Source organism: Maylandia zebra, linkage group LG9 (genome assembly GCF_041146795.1).
Source record: "Maylandia zebra isolate NMK-2024a linkage group LG9, Mzebra_GT3a, whole genome shotgun sequence".
Classification (NCBI taxonomy): Eukaryota; Metazoa; Chordata; class Actinopteri; order Cichliformes; family Cichlidae; genus Maylandia; species Maylandia zebra.
In genome coordinates this window covers 21647121-21672213 of record NC_135175.1, presented here as the reverse complement: position 1 = coordinate 21672213, position 25093 = coordinate 21647121, and the positions used below count along the sequence as shown (strand labels likewise).

Here is a 25093-nt window from a genome sequence, read left to right as displayed (position 1 = left end):
ACTCACCGCTCACACCTGCCTGCCATCATCTCTGGATCACTGGAAGCATAAGGTTGGAACCTCACCCTTTCACACACCCTTCCAGACACTCACTCGGCTACTCTCCCCACCTTTCATCCCTATAAGCCTGACCCCTTACCTCATTCTTACCTTTGGCCATTGCACCCAAGCTCTGGATATCGACCACCGGGGACTCATACTACGTTCCCACGCTTCCTTTCCCTTGCATTCAAAGTTTGTTAAAAATCATTTTTCGTGTGTCCATTGAGTCTGCTTTTGGGTCCACTCCCACCTACCGGCCTTTCGGCCTTGACAGATTTTCAGTCCAGTTCTTGCATAATTTGTCTTTTATTCCTGTTTTCTCGTTTATGAATGGTTTCTTGACAGCCACTTTTCCACTGAGACCATTTCTGAAGCCGCTTCAGTGAACAGTAGATGCATCAACTGAAGGGCCAGATGCCTCTTCTTCTTTTATCCTTCTCTTGTCCAGTTTCCTCAAATTCTTTAATGACACACTGCTGAGATATGCCAAGTTTTTAGCTAGTAGACGATGCCAAAATACTCATTTGTGTCTGTGAAACTGTGTTGTCTTTGACATTTTTCATACATTTAATTAAAGAAATGTGAACAAATGTGAACAAGAGTTTTTTGCTAAGTTATCTGTTATGTGTGGATAAAAAACTAGCGCCTACTTCTGAAGAAAGAACAAAATGGTCAGACACAATGACTGGACTGTTGATAAAACAGCAAATGTCCAAAGGAAAGACCTTGAAAGCCTGAAGAACTATTGCTCAAGACCACTTTAAAAAATTCCAAGAAAATCCGGTTCCTTGGAAGCAGAATATGCACAAACGAGGCGTGGTTCAAGACTTTTCCACAGTGTTCTACTTCCTGCTACCAAGACTGAATGACTTTGAATCTGTATGTTTTAGATCAAAAATCTCTTTAAAAAATAACTTACTGCATTCTCAGGGTGGAAGATGTAAGAGGCAGGTGAGTTGTCTATGATGATGACTTTGCTGAGCTCTCGGCCCAGTCGGCTGAGGTCTTTGACGTAGTTTCCTCTGTGGAAAACACAGGATTCCCTGAAGAGACGGGCGCGAAACACCCCCCATTGGTCCAGCAGGTCCGCCACAGGGTCAGCATACTAAACAGGCCAAAGCGCATCAGGTTGAGCAGCACACAGCAAATGAACAGAAGTATTACTGTAACTGTCAAATCAGCTGGGAACCAACCTTGGCTAAGCTTGCTGTGAAGAGGACACATTCAAACATCTCCCCCATTTTCTGGAGGAACTCGTCCACATGAGGCCTCTTCAGCACGTACACCTGAAACCGAGACACGTAACGAACACGTCTTCGTTATGTCTTTTATTTTCAAAATACATTTTTTGGAGCAAAAACCCAAACAAGAAATCTTCTTCTTGAAATCTTCTTTAGCTGCTCTATAACTATTCAGTTCAATTTTACCCACTTGCAGATTTGTGTTTAAGTAAAATTGGGATACAAAAATGAAACTTAAAACATTTGAGCAATACTTGGATGCTTTGAGGTCTTATTTTTCATTGCTTGTCATCTTCGTCCTTCTTAGTAGATCTCTGCAGGTTAGTTGCTGCCTCCAAGTGCAAGTAATCAAGCATAGGCCAAAGCAGATGCAGAAAGCCTATCCTGGATTACTTGAACCAGGTTACAGCTACAATATCACTTCCTTTGCTTCAAACCGGACACAGACAATTAAACCTTCAAAAGGACGCCGCCCTTTATGCACATTTCTACTCAGTGCACAATCTCTTCTGCTACAAACTCAACAGCAGCTTCAACATTGTGCGCCGAAACACTCGCGTCACTGTCCAGTTATCTTTACTGCAGCAAGGATTCAAAGAATAAATCAAAGACAACTAAACAGTTTGAGCTTAAATCGCTGTGAGATAAAAGGGAATAATAAATACAGAGGAAAGTAAAGTGAAACCAAGGTCTCCACCCTTATAAATTCACACATATTGTTTTATTCAAGCCCATTTCTGGAAGCCCTCCATATCGGTGCAGTATTACCTGATGAACGGTGCCATCAATCTCCACCGGAACAATGAAGTCCGCATTGCTAATGGGCTGCAGGATGACAAGAAACAAGGAAAAGATTCAAAAACTTCACTCTGACAGGTAAACAGCCCAGCCACAAGCTTGCATGCGGTTTAAAAAGAGAGACAGGTTAAAAACTCCTGTAAGGTGCCCCAGGCAAATGATGAAGGCTTTCAGCATAATGTGGTTCCCTCTGCTCCAGTGCTCCGTATCTCAGTGTTAAATAACAACCAGGCGTGAGACTCTGGGGAGAAACCTGAGAGCCGAACAAGATGACAGACTTGAACGAGGACAGGAGGAGTGCTGCCTTTTTACTCTGCATGACTTGTGTCATTTTTTTTTCTCCTAACGCAAGAAAAGGGGAGAGGAGAGGAGCAGGAGGCAAGAGGAAGATAGATGCCAGAGGGGATGTGGGTGGAAGACGAGCAGAGGGTGTAAAGACGGAGGATGAAAGGATTAGGTAGGAGGCACGACGGTGTCATTTCAGAGAGGGAAAGGAAGAAAAACAGGTGACAGGGAAAATCTGCTTGTTTTCAGAGACACACAATTTTATGTAGGAGCTTATAGTTTGCTGTATAGAAAGAAAACTAACTGAAGATTATTTAGACATATCACTTAATTTAAATTCCACTGCTCAATTTTAAAGAAATCTCCAAAGCTTGGTCTTTGATAATGTCTGGGAACGACAACTTTGCTTCCGAATTTATTGCTTAATTCTGCATTACAGAGTCAAATACCAGTGGCTACACAAACAAGCGTTTGAAGTTCAAAAGCTATTTTAATCAAAATGTTAATTAGCTCCTTCCTTCCCCGCAAAAAAAAAAACATTTGGCAGATAAAATCAGATCCTGCCCTCACTGTTTGAAGACTAAAGAGTGTCGAAGCTAGGCTAATTAGCCAACTTGTTTATTTGTTGTTGCTTTTTCCTCAGATTAGCTTTTAATTGAACTACGTTTACCTACAGCTTTAATGACGTATTAAACTCAGCCACTGCACCGGAGCATGAGAAGCTATTTCCCCAAATCTAGCATATAGGATAAGACAAAATGAGAGAGCATCTATTCTTAACCAGCTAGTCTAGTTATCGTGATTTTTTTTTTGCTATTTAGCTTTATAGACATGCTAATATAACATGCTAATGCTACCATGTTAAACCATATCAAAAGATTCCCGTATTTAAGCCCAAACGTTTAATTGCATTTTCTTTGTTTAAATTAATTACAATATAGTGAGATACAGAGCAATTATTTAAAACTTGTATGTATAGTACTCGCAACTAATGCACATTTTAAAAAGCCTGTAAAATTTCCTGTTATGCATGTGTGTTGTTACTACGATTATTCTGGCATTAAACTCCAGTTAGAAAATACAGTTCAGTACCATCCAGCAGAGGGGGTGTTTGCTATAGGAATACAAAGTGCAGCACTTTGACCTTCCAAATGTCCATACGTGAGTCTAATAGGATCAGTGTGACAACCAGAGGTGCTTTCTTCTTCCTTTATCTGACACCAGAGTGAGTCAATTAACAGTAAAAGCCTCCCTAGATAAACAGTGTTTATTCTACGCCTCGGTTTTGCATTATGATATTTAGCTTTGGTTAATGTTTACACCAGAGGGCAAAAATGACTGAAGCTCTTCTAAAACTGTCTAAAAAAATAAAAATAAAAACTGTGACAAGCTGGAAAGAGGACAAGGATGCCAGCATACCGTCACAAAGAGAATGGGAAGAGATGAGTGCGATACAGACGGAGCCAGAGATGCAGAAACAGACTTCGCTCTGCTCCTGTGCCTACTGCTCTTCTGCTGAATCACTCCATCATCTGAAGACTGAACACACAACAGCTGCTAATTGCCCTGCTCTGTAACAGACTCGGATCAGAGTCGGCAAGAGATGCGGAAATGCAGCAGGATTACATATGTGGGGGGGCCACCAAGGTAAACGTTATGCGGGCAGTTGTGTAATTATGGATTTCTGCCGAACCGTGGGTTGCTTCACCTGCTGACCACACTCTGGCTCAGAATCAGGGCTCTACATAAGTTTACGCACCTTTACTTCATGAGAATTAGTGCAATTAAAAACATCTCCATGTAATTCTACAGCATACCCTAACATCACAAATTACTTAAAATACACCTTTTCTCATTGGCTAGCATTCCAATTAATTCAAACTTTAGCTGGCCTGTTATATTCATATGTGTACAGTAAAAGAAGTTAGATGTCCCTGGGTAAGGTAAGAAGAAAGGTTGTATTAAAAGACTGTTAGGGAAGCAACTTATGATTATTTTGCATGTTGCATGGCAAAAGTTCTTAACTTGACCATGTTTTTGGCACTTTTTCGCCCTTCTGCTTCAGGGATGAGACCCAGTTTAACCGGACAATGCCATTTCTCAGTACATAAATCAGATGAACTGCAATGTCCTGCACAGAGTGCTGACTTAAACCCCATCCAACATCTTTAAGATGGACTGCGACACCAAGTGCGGGTGTTGATCGTGGCTCAAGAGTTGGGAGGTCGCCTTGTAATCGGAAGGTTGCCGGTTCGAGCCCCGGCTTGGACAGTCTCGGTCGTTGTGTCCTTGGGCAAGACACTTCACCCGTTGCCTACTGGTGGTGGTCAGAGGGCCCGGTGGCGCCAGTGTCAGGCAGCCTCGCCTCTGTCAGTACGCCCCAGGGTGGCTGTGGCTACAATGTAGCTTGCCATCACCAGTGTGTGAATGGGTGGATGACTGGATATGTAAAGTGCTTTGGGGTCCTTAGGGACTAGTAAAGCGCTATATAAAATACAGGCCATTTACCATCTCACTAATACCATTGTAGCTGGACGGGACTGCATCCCTGCAGCCAGGTCCCAAAAATATCAGGGAAATCGATCCCAAGAGAGGAAAAGGCTGTTGTGGAATTTTAATGCTCAGATGTTGAGCAAGACATCTTTTGACAAGTGCTTTGCAAATGCACGCTGTTCAAATTACTACAGTGTACAGCATGCCGATCAGTCTTCATTCATTTCAGCTACTTGTGCACATCTAACACACACACAGCAGCTAATCTCAGAGAGGGCTCAGGATTTATCTCCCCATCCATAATATGCAGGATAAAAGCAAGAGTATGTGATGTGTTATGTAACGTTTCTTTTTTAGTCTACGTCCATCTGTGCAGCGTCTCTATCCCTTGTCAGTTGTTGTTATTCTGCTATAATTGTGTAATTTCCAGTGGAAGCATGTATTTACTTTGGAAAGAAAATGCTTAATATTTGACATCAAAATCACCTTGAAACGGGAAAGCTACAGGAAATCCTGCTATGCTTCTGAAAGGAACTGAAAATGCTGCGTTGTGCCACTTTCTATCTCCCTCTCTTCCTCTCTCAACGTATTTCCATTTAATGCATTGTGAATCCATTTCATACCGCACACTGATCTGTGAACTAAATGAATTTTGATGGACTGGGTATCTGGTGTGTGAGTTTCATCAAAAGGAAAAAAAGAATAATTTTGGGCTCGTTTTGGCCTGCAGTGTATTAGATCCAGGATTTCTGCACAGTCCATTCCACAGCCATTCAAACCAAGAGTACACTGCATTGGACACACCCTAGTGTGTGGGTGAGCCTGTATGATTGTGTGTGAGTGTGTGAGTGTGTGGCCCTGACCTGCTGGCATGTGATTCTGATGGGTGTGTCCGCTTCAATGTTTGTGTGCCTTTCGTCCTTTTACAGTCCAAAGCAATCGAGTCAATGTACTCAAAGTTTTTTTTCTTCTCTACAATCATTTTAATTAAAAGGAGTTCCACTTAAGTGGAACATAAAACTTCTACTTCAACTTTACTTTGAGCTATTTTGTTGCGTAGCTCGCCGACACTGACCGCAAAAGCACTCAAGCGCAGGTAGTACTCACAGGCATAACGAGATCAGTTGAAGCCGGGGCAGAGCTGTGCTCAAATGGGTCACTAGGTGTGCCAGGTGTGTCAGTAGAGGGAGCTTTTGATGGTGAGAGACAAGAGCCATTTACAAGGATAGTGTACTAGTGCCTACTATACTGGGCTTTCCCTTTAAGTGCCTGCAGCAGGCTGAAAAAGGCACTATAACATGTTTGTGAGTGAAAAATAGCTGTACATATGTGCCATTACATATACAGATGGAGCATTTTAAGCATATTTTCAGCCTCTAAGTAGTACTGCTCACTACTGAAAACAAAAGCAGGGCTGGCACCAATTAAGCTACATACAAATTGCAGTCTAATGAAAACCACAAATATCCAAATGTCATGAATTTTAAGTTTGAAACTTGGCTTGAATTATTTATGGTTTGAGAGATCAAATTATTTTAATTATCATAATGAAATTAGATGACAAAAAACCATTAGACGTGGATGTGGTATGATCATGTGTAACTGTTGGGCAACCCAGCGGTGCAGCGGTAGGCTGATATATATTTTGAAGACCGATACCGATATTTGATGATTCATTAATTAATTAATATTAAGCACCACAAAGAAGATTCTGTGTTTGAACTCGTTGGTTTTTCCTGTTTGCCATGTGAATTTCCTCCAACTGACTAAAGACACGTTACATTAATTGAGAAGCATAAACTGGCCACTGATGTGGATGCTGTGCATCAATGGTGTGCTGTGCTGTGCTGTTTTCTCTTATGGATCGCTTGATGCTTCACCTGCCTTGAAACCCAGTTTGCAATGGATGCATGGATAGAAACTTGATGAGAAAATCAGTCTTCCAGGTCTTCTCAGTCAGATAGCTGTTCTTGCTCTTTCTCGTTCTCACCTGTTCGAACGGGTATTAAGAACCCTTTATACTCTGAAGGACATAGATTCATGCGATTATGTGTAGCTCAGTGATGCTAACAGGGCTCATGCTATTTGTCCTCAGACCGTATTCAGTAGAGTCATTTTTCAGGACCTATTTCTGTTTAATCCAACTGTGGCTGCACAGCAACAGCATGAGGAAAAACAAAACGCAGCGTCGACGTATTTCAAAGTGCAGTGTGTTTGAGGTCATGTAGGGAGGTGCCGTACCTTGAAGGAGCTGTGTACAAGGGTTTCGTCCAAATCGATCACTACGCAGTTCTTGCCATAGTCTGCTATGCTGACCTCTGGCAGGAGGAACTTGGCTGGAGGCTGCAGAGAAAACACACACATGCATACTTAATGGTAAGCATATAGAGAAGTGCATTATCGGGAACAGGCGGCCACACACGCACACACACACACACTGATGGTGTGTTGGTGGCTCAGTCAGAGTGTTGGATAAGATCACTTCGGGTGTTTTGGGTGACACTCAAGAAACACTTCTCATGATTAATGACCTGCAGGCGGGTGTCCCTAAGCTTCTGCTCAGAGATATATCAGCACTTTGATAACATGGAATGCTTCTTCTCTGATTGCAGATGTTACATTATTAAAAGTATGCGAAAATCACAAAGTCATATAGATTTCACTTAAAGTTTTTTAACAAGAAGTCTTGAAACTGCTTAGAAAATCGTCGATGCACAGAGAGGAAAAGGGATTTAGTGTGTAGCCACAAGCTGTATGATTTGGCCAAATTATATGAGCTCATCTGACTATCCTACATAAGGAAAAAAGAGCTCCAATTATCTCTGCTCGACCCTGATTTCTACATCACCAGTGCTTATTTCCAGACTATCCCCAGAATGTGTTAAGAGCATCAACAGGGAGCAGTTTTTTCCTGACATTATACTTGATGTCCAATTAAATGCCATCGTATGTGAATTTAGGAGCTATTTCTTCAGATGATAATATTCAAAGTGACATGCCTGCTTTTCTTGCTGGACTCTCCTCGGCGCTGATATTTTCTGTGTTACCTCATGATGACAGAGTTCTGGTGACTGTGCTGTCTTTATGATCGGGTGGGACACTATTGTCCTCTACGAGGTGAGCCTGAGGTTACAGGCAGGCACGGGGCAGATGGTCCGGCCATGGGGGGGCACACACTCAAACCACACACACACACATACAGATCGTGCACCAGCATTTACACGTTCATCCACACACATAGAGGCTGGGATCAACGACTCTGCCAGCCTTAAATACATATGCATGTATGTGTACTTCTGTGTGTGTTTTTTGGTCCACCATGACTGAATTATAGTGCCTAATGGCAGGACTGCATGCTGATGTATCACAGGAAGCATTCTTTTTGAGCAAGGGCACTGAATGGCATCCTGTCAGGGCGTGATGAATGTGATTTACACATGCAAGTTGAACAAAGAAAGAAAGGCTTACTGGGACCTTGACATTCTCACCAGCAGTTAAAATAACCGTGCTCCCAAAGGCACAGCCGGGGAGCGCTCTCACAGACTTGTTAAATGTGCTAACTGATTGAAAATAGTTGATCAGCTGGAAGCAACAGATCAAATAAACAAATTTATCCTCTTTGGATTTATGAGGAAATGAAAATTCCAACATGTCCTAGTTTGTCTTCAAGGAACCCACAGAACATGTACATGCAATCCCTTGCAACAGAAATTCTACTTTATTATTAGAGCATATAGAGAGGAGAAGCAAATGTCTATACTACTGCTACTGAATCAACACGTTCTCGCTCCCAAAGCGTAACATTTTACGCTAGGTGACAAATCGTCGGTATATTATGCTTTCGGCCACCCAACACGTCTCAATATTACGAGTTCGGAAACATTAGAAAACATGAGAACCGTTTGGAATGAATCTACACACGTATGTTTATTTTACTTAAACCGCTTTGGAAAACACTATCTAACATGATTAAGGTGGTGGTTAACATTAGGGATAAGGTTAGGGCTGGAATACTGGAACGCGTGTTACCGCGTGAACGTCATTCTATTCGATTTCATCCACAATCCGGCGCGTAGCATAGGAATGCGGAAGATCACCTTTCGTGTTCCCATGGAGCGCCTCGGGACGTGACAAATCATCAGTACATTATGGGTCGGAGTGAGAACGGGCTGACTGAATAAATGTAAGAGAACAACACTTGAGATAATAACAAGAATTGGCCAAGTAACCAAAACATTTGCATTTGTGCTACACACAAAAGTCTTGAGCCACAAGCTTCAGGAATAGTTCTCTGGGCTTCTTGAAGGACATTCAAAGCTCTTCTTTGGATGTTGGCCGGCTTTCATTGAGTTCTCTGTCAAAATGATCTGACACTGCTTCAATAATGTTGAGGTCTGGGGAGGCCCGTCCATGACTGATGTCAGTCCGTGTTTTTCTGTCCAGGTATGCTTTTACCACGTTGGCAGTATGTTTGGGATCATCATCATGCTCATAAATTAAGCCATGATGGATTAAAATCTAATGGTGCTTTTCTGATTTCATCAACTTTGACAAGATCCCAAACACCACAGGCTGAAATGCAGCCCCAAACTATGACAGAGCCTCCACCGTGAACGGTAGATGAATCGACTCTATCAAGTCCTGTCTTTGCTCAGTTTTTTCCTGCTTTTTAAGAACATGACTTTCAGATTCACCTGCTGTAGATAGTTTTTTTTTTTCTTAGTCCTGTCACTTCTTTTTTTGTCCTCCACTTGGCCAGTTTCCTTAAATTTTTATCAAGGACAGGCTGCACATCATACCGATTATGCCAAGTTTTTAGCTAATAGCTCTTTTTTATGCCTGGCAGACTGTGTTATCTTTGGGATTTTTCTTGGGCTCAGCTAAAGAAATGGAAATAAATTGTGCTTTTGCAACAGGATGCTAATAAGAAGTTGCCTAAAGGTCCAATTTAAAATCGACTCGTTGCTAAGTTGTCTGTTATGTGTAGAAACAACACCGACGCGTCCTTTGAGTTAGGTGTGTTTTTTTATGCTTGAATGATTAGTGTTAAGTGGATTAAGAAAAAGATATTCCTCTGAAATAGTGAGACACGAGGACCGGAGTAAAAAGTGAGTGAAAAAGCTGTGAACTATTGCTCAAGATCACTTTAACAAAGAGCCAGTCTCCTTAAAAGCAAATTATAAAGAAATGAGAGGTGACGCAAGACTTTTGCAAAGTACTGCAAGTGATACGTGTCTTATTGTTTTAGATGTTTTCTTTTTTAATTATTTATTTATAAAGCTCTAAAATAAATTATTAGAATCTTGAGGTAAAAAGATTTAATAAGAAATGTCTCCATACTTTGTTTATATTGTTATAAACATTTCAAGTTAGTCTAAATTGGATGTTTTCTGATCAGGGAAGATTAACCTGAAATTAAAGTTTGTTATTTTTGACATCTTTCTGTATTTCTGATGAGCTTTTGGAGCTAGAATTTAAAAATTCTTCATTTTAAATGTGTTATTGGGACTCTGCTTGCTACTGTGATATTTGCCGTGTTTTAATATTTTGTCTCTTCTTTTAACACTGTGTTACAACAACAATCGACGCAGCTGTGACCCGTCCAGTTCAGACGCAGATCTTAAAGCCGTCTGTTTGGACCTACCCGTCAAGACAAAGAGCAGACCTCACCGCCGCATGCATTTCCTGTTATTGCAGGGAGGTGTCTGCTGGGTGGTGTAGTTTAAAGCTTGGCTGCGATATGGGATGCTGTGAGTGTGAATATCCTAAATTACAGTGAACCACAGGCACCGCATAGATTCCAAAATAGCTAAATGAATTGCCGTTTCAGCACAAACAAAGCAGGGATCAGATGATTCCCCTTTTCTGGTGAACATCAGATGAAGCACAAGTCGCTGAAACCAAGCCCCCCTTCATTGGACTAACATTGATTGCATAATCCCAATAAAACAGTTTTTTTATGAAGACGAACGCCTAATTCAATCAGGTCTGTCCACTTATTTACCCAAAACTGGAGCTGCGATCTGATCTACGGAGAAAAATCGCTCTCATGTTCTTCTCTTTCAATAGTTGGAGACGCAGGGTAGAGATGGAAAAGACAACAAAGCCACACATAAATCATGTGACAGCAGATGGAACTGAATTGTTTCTTTCTATCAGTCCTGTGAGTGGAGACAAAGCAGCACAAAGGAAAGCCTTGAAAGCCACATGATCATGCGAGAGGGGACAGTGCAAAATTTCATCTGACAGCAAAGAAAAATCACCTCCGTGTCAACAGCTGCATGCAGCAAGAATGATGAGGCACAGCAAGCAGAGGGAGGAGGTTAGCGAGCTGGAGCAAGATGATGAAAAACAAAAGATAATAATACATACACTGGGTATGGGGATGACCTGGACCTGGTCACACTGGAGAAAACAAGCAAAGAGAGAGAAAAAGAGAAAGAGATTAAGGGAGACAGGGTGGAAAAACAAGGGGGGAGGGGGAGAAAGAGGGAAGCGAAAGAAAAACCGTGAAAAAGAAATCGACAACGTCAATATTCCAATCAGCAAATGGGACGGGGAGAAAGCAAGCCTGAGAGACAGAGGGAAGGGATGTGTAGTACACATGGTGAGAGGAAAGTGAGAACAACTCAGTCAAAAACAAACACAGCTGCCATAGTAACAAATACGGCTGGCCAGAAATCCAGCAACAGTACACTGTTGGGAGGGACTGTGGGCACGGACCCAGCTCAAAAATCAGCCGCGTACTATAACAAGGCTTTTTATGGCGAGGTTCGCTCGGTTCACTCTAAATTAACGGGAACTCATTTGTTAAGAGGAGGTCCAGAGCGGGTCATTACTGACCACATGTATAGTGCCTGTAAAGGGCCACACATTCCTCCCCTGAATGAGAGACATTTACAGGTAAACAGGAGTGGAAATGTGATACGTCTGCTCCATTTTTAGCCCCGTGTACCTGCCTTGGCAGCAGAACACTGTGTTTGTAGAGGAGCTTCAGGGTTTGGCGTCTTTTCCACAGCCAGAACGTTCTCTTCACACATCCTCACTACACTGGTCAGAGTGTAGTGAGGAGAGGGGGAGGCGTGGGTGCCAAGCAATCCATCACCCCCCAACACACAAGGCCCACTTTATGGGGATTAGAGAAGCAGGAGGGTTTTTCGAGTGCATATGTGTGTTTGTGTGTGTCCGTACATGCGTTGTAGTGGGTTCGTGCGCGAGAAAGAGTCAGTGCGCGTCTTTTTTTGGAGCTTCTCGGCGTGCTCAGTGTGTTATTTTGTGTGCAGTTGTGTGCGTAGGCAGATATCGAAGAATGCAAGATGGGAAGTGAGCCCGTATTTTTCAAGCAGTGGATGGTAAACAACCTCTGGGTTCAACGGGTTTGAAGCAGCTGGAAAAATTTGAGGGAGCTCAGCGAGGCTGAGTGCGCCTCAGCCCTCTGCAGGAAAAGGCAAACCCTAACAAGGTCTCTGTAACAAAACCAAACAAATGTTACTTGTTACTGGAACTCCAGTCGAACTAGCACTTCAGTCATAAAATATGAACTAATTCTTGTGTTTGGACACGTAAGATGTAAGTGGTATGGAATCTGGATTGCGGCCAACTCTGACAGGAGAGATAAATGAGCTTTACCTTGGGAGGACTGCCGTTCTCCTCTGGGGGCGGGGGCAGAGAAAGTGTCTTGTTGTTGGCAGGTGGTGGCTCCACGTGGTAGTCATTGTAGTTGCGGAAGCAGCAGAAGAAGGGGCTGAAAATGCTCCGGCTCCGATGCTTCTTTAGGCTGCTGTTGGACTGGGAGACTGAAAGAAATAAAAGCCAAAGGGGTAAGAGAGGAGAGCGGTTACATGATATTCTTTTACCTTAAAGACCTGCACTGAAATCGCTACTAATATGACTTTGGAGACTGGCGACCAATCCCCGGTGCACCTTATCTCTTGCTCATCATCATGCAAGATAGACTCCAAGCCTACTTGCAACTCATATACTTAAGCAGTTAAGGATATGGAGAGATAAATGGATGGCGTTTGACTTTGGAAAGCAGAGAGTAGGAAGTTATAGCTCGCAGACGGTTTGCTTAGCGTTGATTGAAATTAGTGGGAAACAGCTAAAGTGGCTCATTGTAAAGAAGTGTGACACACTGCCCACCATCTATCCCTATTATACTAAACAACCTGAGTGAGCCGTGCCTCTGACCAAATGAGCGATAGAACTTGGTTTACCATTTTCAAAAACGGTGTCAACATCAAAATACAAACATGAGAAAACACCTACAGCTTTTAGACTTTTCAACATTTCCTCCTCTCAGTGTATCAAATGCTGCTGTTCGAATGTCTGAAGTAGAAACAACAGAGCGATCCTCTGCGTTGGGGCTGGACTGTGTTTCACGTGCATAACTGCATTATGGTGACAAAAGGAGCTGAGATGTACCACATAGTGAGGCATCAGTTCATGCAATACAGAGCACTGGGATAAAAATAGCCCGTCTGAGAGAGCCCTCTGGGGAAGGTAGTCCAGTTAATTAACATCAGGAGAAGAAGAGAGGTCAAGACATAGATTAAAGTGTACTGTCTAGAAAGATAGATCTTAGATAATTTCTGTTATTTGACAAGAATTAAGTAAAATTTATGTGTTTGCCAAGAAGGGTTGATCAGAGGCTCCTGGGAGAAAACAACATACACATGTATGTCCCTAGTTACATCATTTCTCCTTCAGTCTCTGAAGCCCATGGCCTACTTTCACACCGACAGAACAGAAACAAGCAGTCTTGAATAGTCTTTAAGGCCTCTATTAATGTTCTTTTTTTACATTTTCTGCTAGTGAGGATTAGAGCATAAAAATAGAAATCTGAGCAGCGGTACTACAATGGCTAAATTCTGACAGTGCAATTATCACAAGGTGTTCCCGAAGCAGACGTTCTGCCAGCTTAATTGCTTTAAAGGTGATTTCTCGGACTTGGAAATCCCAAATCTGTTCAAGTCTTCAAAGCGTCCACAGGCTGGCTTTAGCTGAAATCACTGTTTTCAAGGCATCCAACAGTGTCCCTGTTTGCTACTGTTTTGTTAACGTGTTCATACAGCCGTGTGACACAGGCAGCACAGTTAGCCATGCATGCTTGGGCTGTTTGCAGCTTGCTCCTGTTCTGAGAGCCTTCAGACAGACGCCTGGAACTATCCTCGGGTTGCTCAGACTGGATCTGACAGGCTGTGGGCAGTTCGTCTTCTTTGTTTTCGTCATCTTTGTAGTCCAAAGCTCGGTGTGGCTCTTCCTCTATTCTGATAGATGTTCCAGAGAAGCAGCACTTCAGTAAACAAACACAACTATATGGTTGGAAAAGAAAGGCGACCTGCTGTGTTACTAAAACCCGCGTGGATACTGAAGGAGATGTTTTGCCCATGCAGACATGATCCACAGTTTAAAGTCTGTCGGCTGACATTCTATATTTCTCTTTGCGGATATAAAAGTAAATACACTCTGGTACAGAGACAGCGCATTACTGTTTGAAGCACAACGGGAATTCATTTGATTATAGGAAAGACCCACTGCACTCGCTGAAAGCATTAACCTCAGTAGATAAAGGTCACCAATCACATATGCATACACAAACAGTCCACATAAAGTCATATACGTAGCTTGGTGGAATTAAACGCATAGTATAAGCTCCATAGTATAAGCTCCATAAGAAACTAAATGCTAACTGTGTCCTTGTGAGCCATAATCCCAAGGAGGAACACTGGTGTCCCAAGAGCCACCAAACTGTTTGTTGATGCTGTGCTATTGATTTAGCAAACACATATTCTAGCATTCCTCTCCATGCTGACTGACAGTATTTGTTTGTCTTTACTTCAATTTATCTATTGCTGTGAAGAGTTGCAAATTGGTTCCTGAATGCATCCAAGCAATGCTGGATGTGCTAAACTTGCAAGCTAAAAACAGCTAAATCCCCCTTTTGGGGCTTAGCAGGCTTTTGCCATCCACAGATTCATTTGCGGAGAGTTTCATCACACGGGGGAAATCACTTGGCCAGATTGACTTTTTGACTTGAACTTCTAGTGCAGAAACACTATAACACCTATAATTACTTAATCAGAAAGCGAAACGCTTGTTAGCCTTTACTTTGTTAATGACTTTATCAATGACTCGGGTGAAAAATGACAGCAGCATCTTGTTCCTAAACCGTGTCACTCTGGATAATTCACAGACAAAGTAATGCCTGAAGTAACAAGGTTAGCGTTTCTGGAAAATGTCATTCTTCACGCACCACAATATAAATTCCATTTGCTTTCGTTATTTTGTGACATAGGGAGAAATCTCCAGGACAGATATGTTTTAAAATTGAACAAACCTATGGCGGTTGCAGAAAACCGTATTAAAAACATAAAAACGTCAACTCTGTGATCATATCTTTTGATATGTCCCATTTGAGACATTCAATCACCTCCCCTCTTTATTAAGTTGGCCCCAAACGCCTTCGTGTAATTCTCCGCTCCTCCATTTTGAGGCCGTCTACATTTTCCCGCCCCGTTCTGGTGCCCCAGTCGGCCTCCTGAAAAAGCAGGTGGGAGTGCACGAGGGAGAGAACGCAGAGGGAGAGAAGGGCGTAGAATGGGTGGAGAGAGAGTTACTGTGGTGAAACAGCCTACACTTGGGTCTGATTCTTACTCCACCTCCTCCTGCACCACCACCCTACACAAACAGAGCTTTCCTTTCTGCCTTGGACACAAACAACATAGCTGAGAGTTGACTGCTGCTGGAGCCTGAGCAAACACACATACTGTACACACACATTCGTGCATGCATGTAGCATATGTTCACATGTTTAGGCAGAGAGCCAAGTACACAGTGATCAACAAATAGCATACTTCACACACTGAGGCACACAGAAACGTTTCTATCAGTGTCCTTGCTGAGGAATGTGGAGTCAGCCCGCCTTGCATAGTAATGCAACTTTCGTCAGCTCTGGGAATAACAGAGAAAGGTTAAAGGGCAGCACTTGCCATTAAAAACAGAGGCGGATAGACTTGAACGAAGGCTCTAGATTTACAGTGCGGCAAAAAAGTATTTAGTCAGCCACCGATTGTGCAAGTTCCCCCACCTAAAATGATGACAGAGGTCAGTAATTTGCACCAGAGGTACACTTCAACTGTGAGAGACAGAATGTGAAAAAAAAATCCATGAATCCACATGGTAGGATTTGTAAAGAATTTATTCGTAAATCAGGGTGGAAAATAAGTATTTGGTCAATAACAAAAATACAACTCAATACTTTGTAACATAACCTTTCTTGGCAATAACAGAGGTCAAACGTTTACTATAGGTCTTTACCAGGTTTGCACACACAGTAGCTGGTATTTTGGCCCATTCCTCCATGCAGATCTTCTCGAGAGCAGTGATGTTTTGGGGCTGTCGCCGAGCAACACGGACTTTCAACTCCCGCCACAGATTTTCTATGGGGTTGAGGTCTGGAGACTGGCTAGGCCACTCCAGGACTTTCAAATGCTTCTTACGGAGCCACTCCTTTGTTGCCCGGGTGGTGTGTTTTGGATCATTGTCATGTTGGAAGACCCAGCCTCGTTTCATCTTCAAAGTTCTCATTGATGGAAGGAGGTTTTGGCTCAAAATCTCACGATACATGGCCCCATTCATTCTGTCCTTAACACGGATCAGTCGTCCTGTCCCCTTGGCAGAAAAACAGCCCCATAGCATGATGTTTCCACCCCCATGCTTCACAATAGGTATGGTGTTCTTGGGATGCAACTCAGTATTCTTCTTCCTCCAAACACGACGAGTTGAGTTTATACCAAAAAGTTCTACTTTGGTTTCATCTGACCACATGACATTCTCCCAATCCTCTGCTGTATCATCCATGTGCTCTCTGGCAAACTTCAGACGGGCCTGGACATGCACTGGCTTCAGCAGCGGAACACGTCTGGCACTGCGGGATTTGATTCCCTGCCGTTGTAGTGTGTTACTGATGGTGACCTTTGTTACTTTGGTCCCAGCTCTCTGCAGGTCATTCACCAGGTCCCCCCGTGTGGTTCTGGGATCTTTGCTCACCGTTCTCATGATCATTTTGACCCCACGGGAGGAGATCTTGCGTGGAGCCCCAGATCGAGGGAGATTATCAGTGGTCTTGTATGTCTTCCATTTTCTGATGATTGCTCCCACAGTTGATTTTTTCACACCAAGCTGCTTGCCTATTGTAGATTCACTCTTCCCAGTCTGGTGCAGGTCTACAATACTTTTCCTGGTGTCCTTCGAAAGCTCTTTGGTCTTGGCCATGGCGGAGTTTGGAGTCTGACTGTTTGAGGCTGTGGACAGGTGTCTTTTATACAGATGATGAGTTCAAACAGGTGCCATTCATACAGGTAACGAGTGGGGGACAGAAAAGCTTCTTACAGAAGACGTTACAGGTCTGTGAGAGCCAGAGATTTTCCTTGTTTGAGGTGACCAAATACTTATTTTCCACCCTAATTTACGAATAAATTCTTTACAAATCCTACCATGTGAATTCATGGATTTTTTTTTCACATTCTGTCTCTCACAGTTGAAGTGTACCTCTGGTGCAAATTACTGACCTCTGTCATCATTTTAAGTGGGGGAACTTGCACAATCGGTGGCTGACTAAATACTTTTTTGCCCCACTGTATAATAATTAGTTAGCACTTCAGCAGTATGTGGCTTAGTTAGCAACAGATACATAATCTAGGGTAAAAGGTGATGCATGAAAGTGTCCTTTTCCAACACAAAGCTCAAAGAACAGAGAGCAATATCAGGCCATGTCTGTAGCCTCTTATAATAATGTGTGCAGGTGCACATTATTTGCCCTGCTGAATACGCTTCAACCGATTCAGCATCCCTGCTTGATCTGAGAACTGCGTAAACGGCTCTTCAATTCAGTGCTTATGTTAAAGCTCCAGCTGAACGTTAGGTAACAGTAGCAGAAAGCACGCTACTCAAACAGAGACGGCCAGGCCCGAGCTCTCTGCCACATGTTCAGGCACAACCACTAACACGGCCGGAAGAGGAGGTGGTGAGGGGGATGCAGGAAATTCTCAGCATTCTTGACAGGAAGAGATAATCACCCTGTGACCCACAGTGTGGAATAATTCCAGGCTCCAAGAGGGATTGTGATCTCTGCCTTACCTTGAGACTTTTGAGTTGGCCTCTTTTGCTGTTCCTTTAAAGGCACAAAAAATGCCACATAAGGTCTTATAGTATTATATTAGGATGTCCATCACTCTTGATCCATCTCCCTCTGGGTGAAACTGCCCAGAGAGGCAGACAATTCAAGGTTTATTTTTGTTTATGATACATGCTTTTGGCCATTATTTTTATTAGTTAACAATTTACTCACAGTGTTAATTGTTATAACAAGGGAGCACTGCTACAACAATGTAGTTTTTGTTGTCTTTTTAGTATCTTCCTCTTCTCATAGTACTTTTTAAAAGGTGACAGAGAAGCCCATTTGTGATAGATCCTCGCAGCTCTCAGCTCATCTTTGGCGATCAAACCCAAGCCAGCAGGTATGTATGATCATTCCAGTGGGTCATGAGTCAACCTCAAGATTTTGTCTCAGTTCATCATGCCAGGTAAACCTCCAGCTGGCGCTGCCCCAAGGACATCTTTAACAGGAGCCACTTAAACTGCCTCTTCTCATTGCCAAAGAGCCAAGTTCTTTTCATTGTGGAATTAAACCCCTCACCCTGATGATGTCACGCCATTACGTTCAATCGTGCTTCCTTTTGCAGACGATGTTCTTTTCTCACCAGCATATAAAGGAACAATGTGCAATTAAGTATGAATGCTTAATTGGCTTGTGGATCAGCACTTTTAAGTCTTAAATCCACAGTTTTGCCATGGAAAAGGATGGCATTCCAAGTAAAGGCAAAGCATATACCTCAGGTGAAGGAAAAATGGGGAGAAAGGATCACAAGATCAGCTGCAAGCCATCAAAAACAGCTACACTGAACAGCAGTTTTGGATTGGAAGCTGAGCCCTAAGACAAAGCTTTGCTAGTTAGTTGATCATTTTCATTTTATGTATAATAAACACTTATAGAAACATAAGTATTTATATTTAGCAGCAAAGCAGTTTAGAGTTTTTATATTACTCGCTATTTGAATTTTATTGTCCGTTTTTCCCAAACAGTTTAAAAGCCTCCACACTCTCAGGTCCTTCGGTTATCCTGTTTGACTGAGTAAATGGAGCATTCTAGCCCTTAAATCCAAATCCTATCTGCAGCTGAAGGCTTACCATCCAAATTTAGGCAAACTACTGGCTGCTAACAAAACAAATTATGTAACTTAGACAACTTGAGTGCAGGACAACCTTCGGCCAATCAAAAGAGCACTTTTATTAGTGAGAAGGATTACATACCATTATAGTGATATTAGTAGTGCCTTTGCGACATGCTTTGACGGCACTCCAGTAACACTTAGCTAAGCAGCCAGGCGGGTAAAGTGTACAGTACCTGGGGGTATGATGGTAAACGTGAGAACAGTGCATGTGAATGTGGTGCTTTAATAATTTAGATGGAAAAGAGGTCGGATTTAAATAGTACACTCAGCTAGTTCACAGACAATCAACAAATAGGAAGACTTCAACGTGTCTTCTGTTCTGTATAACTGAACAAAAGCTTTCAGATGGTGAAATGTGACACAAGTTGACAACAAATATCACATGCTAAAATCCTGCTATTCCTTCAGGGAACAGGGCGTAATTTCACAGATTATCTGCTGCCACCCCTCACTGAGATTTTTGAGAGTGGGGTGTTTTCATTAGAAGCTGTTTAAAGCTCAGATAAAATCCTTATTCACCTGCAGCCAGACTGAAGAACGGGGCTCTCACACAAACACGTACACCAATAGGTAATCCACTATTCGCCTGCAGCTTGGGATCTAATTGCTTCAGCAAACAGCTTTCAGAATCATGTGAAGAAGCTGTTTCTGTCCCATGCTACCACTACCAGAACAGAAAGGGGGGATTCCTTGTTGCGCACAGTAAGTGTGGAAGGAATCCCTGCAGCAATGTGCTATATCTACAACTAGGATTTGAACGAAGGAGGGAAATACTTACAATTTCCGAAATCACAAGCTATCGTGCTATGTGTGACAAAACCCAAAGATATTAAAATTAATGTTAACATAAAACTACTACTGTTGTCAGTTTGGGCAAATCTGTCCACAATATTAATATTAGCCAAAGATAACCCGAGTCAAATTAAAAAGCAGTTTTTAAATGAATTTTTTTTTTTTTTTAGAAAAAGTTATTCAAACCTACATGGCCCTGTTTGAAAAATTAATTGCCCCCTATACCTAATTTTTCATGCCATTCTTGGCAACAAGAACTGCAATCAAGAATTTGCCATGATTGGTAACGAGTGGTTCGCATCGCTATGGAGGAATTTTGGACCACCTTTCTTTGCATAATTGTTTTAATTCAGCCACATTGGAGGGTTTTCTAGCATTTTTCTGTTTTTTGAGACATTCTGAGGTGGACTTGCTGATGTGTTTCTAATCATCGTCCTGCTGCGTAGCGAAAGTGCACTTGAGGATCAGGACATGTTCATTTACAACAAGTCATCCAGGTCCCAAAGCAGCATAACAGCCCCAGATCATCACACTACCACCACCATGTTTGATTGTTTGTTTGATGATCTTTTTATGAAATGTTGTGTTAGTTTTACGCCAGATGCCAGGATATCATAGCTGCTCAAGTGGGTTTTAAATCTGTGCTACACTAGTTAGTTCTTTAAAGGGAACTCTGTTCATTTTCACCCTTGGTGCGGTTCGTTGGTGCAGATGTGAATACTGTAATCACACTCAGATGCAGCCCAAAATAAATGCACCAAGAGGGATGTGGTTTTGGTCCAGTTCCAAACAGACTCCATGGCGTGATCCAATCTCAATCTGACCCAACTACCAGGTGTACACTTCAAGTTTGAGCTAAAAGTCTTCCTGTAGCGGGACATGCTTCTCATTCTTGGATGTGGCTGGGTTTACAAACCGTAGCAACGAGACATAGAATGAATCAAGACCTCAGTTGGACAGATCCTTTATCTACAAGTCCAGAAGACAGCACCTTCTTATTTCTATATGTTGTTCCCACTTCAGACACATCAGACCAATAATTGCACTGAATGTGCATTGTATGACTACAAACCATGTGAAAACAGCCTTAAGCCTTGATTTTTTTGTATCCGCAAAACTGCTTTGGTCCCCTCAGAGTTGGAGTCTGAGTAACAAATTTCAGCATCGGATATTAAGCGTGAGGGTCCATGCGGAAATCAAACTATGGATGCATCCCAGGTGGTGGACTTCAAATATGTAAAACAGAAATGACTACTCAGCTGTCGGATCTCCAGCTGTCTATGTCCATATCTGCAACGGAATGTAAATAAAACTTTGTCTTCTAGTTTCAAACCACTTGTTGAAAATGATATCTATCACACTCTGAAAGGACACACGCAAGAAGGAAGACAGCAGCAATGTGGTGACCATAGGACACCAATAAAATTCAGCAACTCGTAGCGATGACAGGTGAAATAACCTGAGTGACGCTTATCTGATCTGATCTCAGCCACTGGTAGCAAAGACTGAAATGAAACATTAAACAGTTGGAAGAGGAGTGAATAATTTTATACACTGAAGAAAGCAACAAAAAAATTCTGTAAGAATACAGTTTAATGAACCCTTTTAAAAACAAAGGATTTTTTCCCTCCACATCGAAAGGAGCCAGCTGAGGTGGTTCGGGCATCTGACAAGGATGCCTCCTGGGTGAGGTGCTCGGGACATGTCCCACCAGGAGGAGGCCCGGAGCAGATCCAGGACACGCTGGAGAGATTATATCTCTCGGCTGGCCTGGGAACACCTTGGTGTTCCCCCGGACAAGCTGGAGGAGGTGGCCGAGGAAAGGGAGGTCTGGGCTTCTCTGCTTAGGCTGCTGCCCCTGCGACCCGGCCCCGGATAAGCAGAAGAAGATGGCTGGATGGATGGATTATTTCCTTTTTTTCCCTTTCAACTATGCATGTAATTTTACTGTTTACCAATGATAGAAATGCCCATACACTTCAATAAAAATCTATTAAATACTGGCAGAAAATTAACACGACAATTAACAGACACCAGTGGTGGTGCAAGCATTTCCCCTATTCCTGGACATTTACAGTGTAACCTCAAGATTTATTAAAACAGAGACTAGCAGCACCAAATGCTCCCTCACGAGAAGCTATAACTAGATTTTTCTTCTTCTTTTTTTTTTAGCAAATCAATTCAGTATTCTGCAGATAATTGTATTCAAAGACACTTTTTAAAACTACTATGTTATACACCAAGAGTCACTTCAGCTATTAGTGTCGTGGATGCTAACACACATGGACTAAAGCATCCAAATCAATGAGCAAAAACTAGTTAAAGGATGCTAAAAAAAAAACAACTTGAAAACACAGAATTATAAACAACCTCCGCTGCTGCTCATTAAAAACAGACACAGGAGAAAAATCCCACTGAGAAAGGAGACAATTACAACAGATTGGCTTCCATAACAATATTAACACCAAAGAGCATCTGCTTGCACTCGAACATGTGTTTGGTTACATGCCTGCGCGCAGAATCGAACACACTCAGCTGATCCAAACAGCTGAGTGGCGTTAGATAGCACTGGATGAACTGAGACTGACAGTTGTGTCTGTCAGTCTGTGTGCGTTCACTGTGCCGAGGTCCTGGGTGGGTTATGTGTTAGGCCATCGGGGCAATAATAGCACAGTATGATAAAATAAACTCCCATTAAGCCTCCTTACTTCCCCACATAGACAGCTGAGGCTGAGGTGAAAATTACAGGCTGTGGAGGTACATTCAGTTCCAGCAGATGCCTTTAGTCACTCTCACTGACCCTCAGCTGCCCTTCTGTCTTTATTTCGCCTACTTATAGAGAGGATTTACATGTACATGTACATCCTACATAATCTTATATAACTAAAATTACTCAGTAACTCAGTTATTTGATTGAGCCAAGATGTGGTTTGCAGGGACCTAATCGCATAAGTCATTTGGTTGGCACACACTGCATGCAAGGTACGAATCCCCGCCGCTGCTGTGTGAACTCTGACACACAGCCGTGGGTGGGTCGGCCCCTGCTTTCCTCTCTTAGTTGCACAGCGGCATAGGCGCTGTGGTGGCGGTGCCAGCCTGCTTACAGCCCCTCAGGGATGAGGGCTGATGCCGCTTCTCGAGCGCTCAGTGAAATGAAGGAGATGACAAGAGCGGGGGAATTAGCCCACTGAGGGCCCAGGAAGGAATAATGAGAGAGATCTGACTATTCTGGTGGAGTTACGCAACCGACAGCAACACAGCCCACGTTGTTTGGGGCTGCTGCGGTAGTTCATTATTAATATATCCTTGTACATTCTCATCTACTACTGTGCGCTGAAAGCCAGAGGCTCAGTGACTGATGGGAACTCCTCCTTGCCCATCTACTTCTTTACGACAGTAAAGAAATTAATGTGAGATGTAATTAGGGACGTCTTTAGGCTCCACTTTAATACAGGCAGGCTTAACTATTCAGTGACCCAAGAGTAGGAGGATCTTTTAGAGAATTAGGGCTCTTAAATGAAAGAAATTAAAAACTGGTTAAAATCAAAGCTGACTATTAAGTCTCTAATATGAGTCAAACTCCATCACACTTGATCTCCCAGAATGCAATCAACAGCCCCTTTTAGCATGGTAAATAACCGTGTCTTTCAAACTCCACATCCTCCTAAAGACATCTCTGATATCAGACTTTAAAGGGCCCCGCGGAGATAACAAAGACATTATACGACAGTGCTTCCTGTGATGAGTAATGAAGTTTTTCAGTATTCAGTGTTATTCTCAAGTACAAAGTCATCGATGAAACAAGTAGGCACTGAAAAAAAGAGATTTTTTTAAGTATTGCTCATTAAAATACTGCTTGTTATGAATGAATGGGAAACAAGTAGGTCATATACTTGTGTGCATGTGTTGGTGTGAGCATGTAGTAGACCTGGTTGTGTTTCGCTGTTACACTTTCTCATGCGTCTGCTCTCTGAGGGGCATTCATCTCCACATTTCCACACAGAGAATGTCCTACTTAGAGTCCCCGGAGACTTACAGTTAAACAGTATTCACCTTTTACCTCTGGAGGATGACGGGGGTGGGGATGGGGGGAATTGTCTCTCTGTATCTCCCGCGGGCATGTGCGTTTGCTTATTATCGGATCATCTGTTTAAAAATGTATGAACCTTTTATGCTCTTCTGTCAAATATCTCACAAACTGGGGCGCAGCATAATTCAGGGAGGGCGACAGAAAATCATTGTGGACAAAACATGATCTGCTGCTCAGATAGCCAATTACTGATGATAAATGCCAGAGAGAAGAGGGCAAAATATGCATAGAGGCCGTCCCCTTGTCAAGGGCCGGCCTGCAACCCAGATGCTTTCTCCTGCTCTCTCCCTCCTTGACACAAACACCTCTAGCTCTCTCGCTTTCTTGGTCTTTCTTGACCCCGAACTTTCTCTGAGTGTATTGATCTTTTTCGACAGCGTCCGTTTGGATGGATGGATGCTCAATTAAACGTTAGCTTGTTGCACGTCCGACTCCAGAACTCAACGGTTCCATCGTTTTAGGAGCGTCCCTGAGAGCAGAAAGCGTGCAGGCTGCTGTGGCCGCACGGCAAACGGTCCTTTTGCTCCAAAGGGACTGTGGCTTTTGGAGCATTGAATTGCTCTTCACAGTCACTGCATGCCTTATGTGTCAAGATATACAGGAAAGGCTGGTGATGTAACCCCACAACAATACTGTGCATTCAAACCAAAGTATGGCAGGCACGTACCAGAAGAACCAGAGTGTCAGTCATTTATCTTCTGTAGTTAATTAGAAGGAGTTTCAGTCTGAAGTTTGACGGGTCGAATGTCCCTGACAGCTGCAGTCAATTAAATCAATAGTTGAAAACAGACCCAACACTATGCTGTTATCCGCTGAAGTTTGGTATGCTCGATGTTTTTCTTGAACTGCAGCGCATGCTTTCTCATGAAAATCAATATAACCCAGATCAAGATGGACGTCTGCTGGTTAGTGTATTGTTTTATAGCGAATTTCACTGAAATCCTACTGTAACAGTGGTTTTAAAGGCCATGCCGGACATTTTGAAACAGCATTTGCTCTAAAACAAGCAACCACAGCATACGAGCTGCACTTGAGGCCACATTCGAACATAAAACTTC

At 42.7% G+C, this 25093-nt stretch overlaps 1 protein-coding gene across 2 annotated transcripts in view; it reads right to left on the bottom strand.

The window, feature by feature from the left end:
• The window catches only part of ctdspla (CTD (carboxy-terminal domain, RNA polymerase II, polypeptide A) small phosphatase-like a), a 35758-nt gene that overhangs the window by 2325 nt on the left and 8340 nt on the right, over positions 1 to 25093 (bottom strand). Inside the window, exons 2-7 of one of the 2 annotated variants that reach the window (XM_004546744.3) lie at positions 12489 to 12655; positions 11232 to 11264; positions 7101 to 7202; positions 2052 to 2108; positions 1236 to 1328; positions 962 to 1147 (exon numbers count right to left, since the gene is read on the bottom strand). In XM_004546744.3, the coding sequence (XP_004546801.1) occupies positions 962 to 1147; positions 1236 to 1328; positions 2052 to 2108; positions 7101 to 7202; positions 11232 to 11264; positions 12489 to 12655 (638 nt within the window). The remainder of the gene's footprint in view (positions 1 to 961; positions 1148 to 1235; positions 1329 to 2051; positions 2109 to 7100; positions 7203 to 11231; positions 11265 to 12488; positions 12656 to 25093) is intronic. The other variant, XM_004546745.3, reaches the window with a different exon arrangement.